Here is a 1,215-nt window from a genome sequence, read left to right as displayed (position 1 = left end):
GTCCTGGATCCCGATCAGCTGGACAGGTAAACACAGGTATGGACAGGTGAGACAGACAGGTAACCTGTAAACATCACAGGTACCCGTCCTGGATCCCAATGAGCTGTGGACAGGTAAAATAAACAGGTAACAGGTGAGATACACAGGTATGGACAGGTAACACACACAGGTACCCGTCCTGGATCCCAATGAGCTGTGGACAGGTAAACACAGGTATGGACAGGTATGGACAGGTGAGACACACAGGTAACCCATAAACACACACAGGCACCCGTCCTGGATCCCAATGAGCTGTAAACAGGTGAGACAGGTACAGGTGAGACAGACAGGTAATCCATAAACACACACAGGTACCCGTCCTGGATCCCAATGAGCTGTGGACAGGTAAAGACAGATATGGACAGGTGAGACAGGTGTGAACAGGTACAGGTGTGAACAGGTAACCCATAACCATCACAGGTACCCGTCCTGGATCCCGATGAGCTGCAGAGACAGGTGAGAACAGGTGAGAGAGATACAGGTATGGACAGGTGTGAACAGGTACAGACAGGTGAGACAGGTACGGACACGTAACACCCACAGGAACCTGTCCTGGATCCACACCAGGTGCACAGGTGGGCACAGGTGAGACCAGGTACGGACAGGTGAGACAGGTGGGACATGGACAGACAGGTACAGACAGGTAACACCCACAGGAACCCGTCCTGGATCCCGATCAGCTACACAGGTGTGCACAGGTGAGACAGACAGGTACAGGTGAGAACAGGTAACACACACAGGTACCCGTCCTGGATCCCGATCAGCTGCACAGGTGTGCACAGGTGTGCACAGACAAACACAGGTACAGGTACAGACAGGTACGGACAGGTACGGACAAATGACATCAAATATGAACAGGTACAGACAAAATCGAACAGGTACAGAAACAGAACAGGTGGGGACAGGCGGGGACAAGGTCAAGCAGGGACGGAAACAGGAACAGGTGAGGACAGAACCAAACAGGTAAGGAAAGGGCAGGAACAGGTACGGACACAGACAGGTATGGACAGGTATGGACAGGTACAGACACACGTGAACAGGTATGGACAGGTACGGACACAGACAGGTATGGACAGGTATGGACAGGTACACACAGGTGTAGGTGGGAATGAACGAGCATGAACAGGCGTGGACAGGTGGGGACAAACGGGGACAGGTACGGACACGGACAGACAC

General features: G+C 52.8%; 1 protein-coding gene across 1 annotated transcript in view; it reads right to left on the bottom strand.

The window, feature by feature from the left end:
* Positions 1-271: 271 nt before the first annotated feature.
* Positions 272-1,215, bottom strand: part of LOC130588375 (eukaryotic translation initiation factor 5A-1-like) — a gene marked incomplete at its 3' end in the record, with an annotated part of 3,231 nt that continues 2,287 nt past the window's right edge. The window contains exon 3 of the mRNA XM_057389305.1: positions 272-374. Coding sequence (XP_057245288.1) covers positions 272-374 — 103 coding nt within the window. The remainder of the gene's footprint in view (positions 375-1,215) is intronic.

The sequence above is a fragment of the Malurus melanocephalus genome, unplaced genomic scaffold, assembly GCF_030028575.1.
Source record: "Malurus melanocephalus ecotype Western Australia unplaced genomic scaffold, MMel_1.1 scaffold_4679, whole genome shotgun sequence".
In the NCBI taxonomy this organism is placed as follows: Eukaryota; Metazoa; Chordata; class Aves; order Passeriformes; family Maluridae; genus Malurus; species Malurus melanocephalus.
Note: the sequence above shows the minus strand (reverse complement) of the source record. Positions and strands in the feature narration are given on the sequence as shown.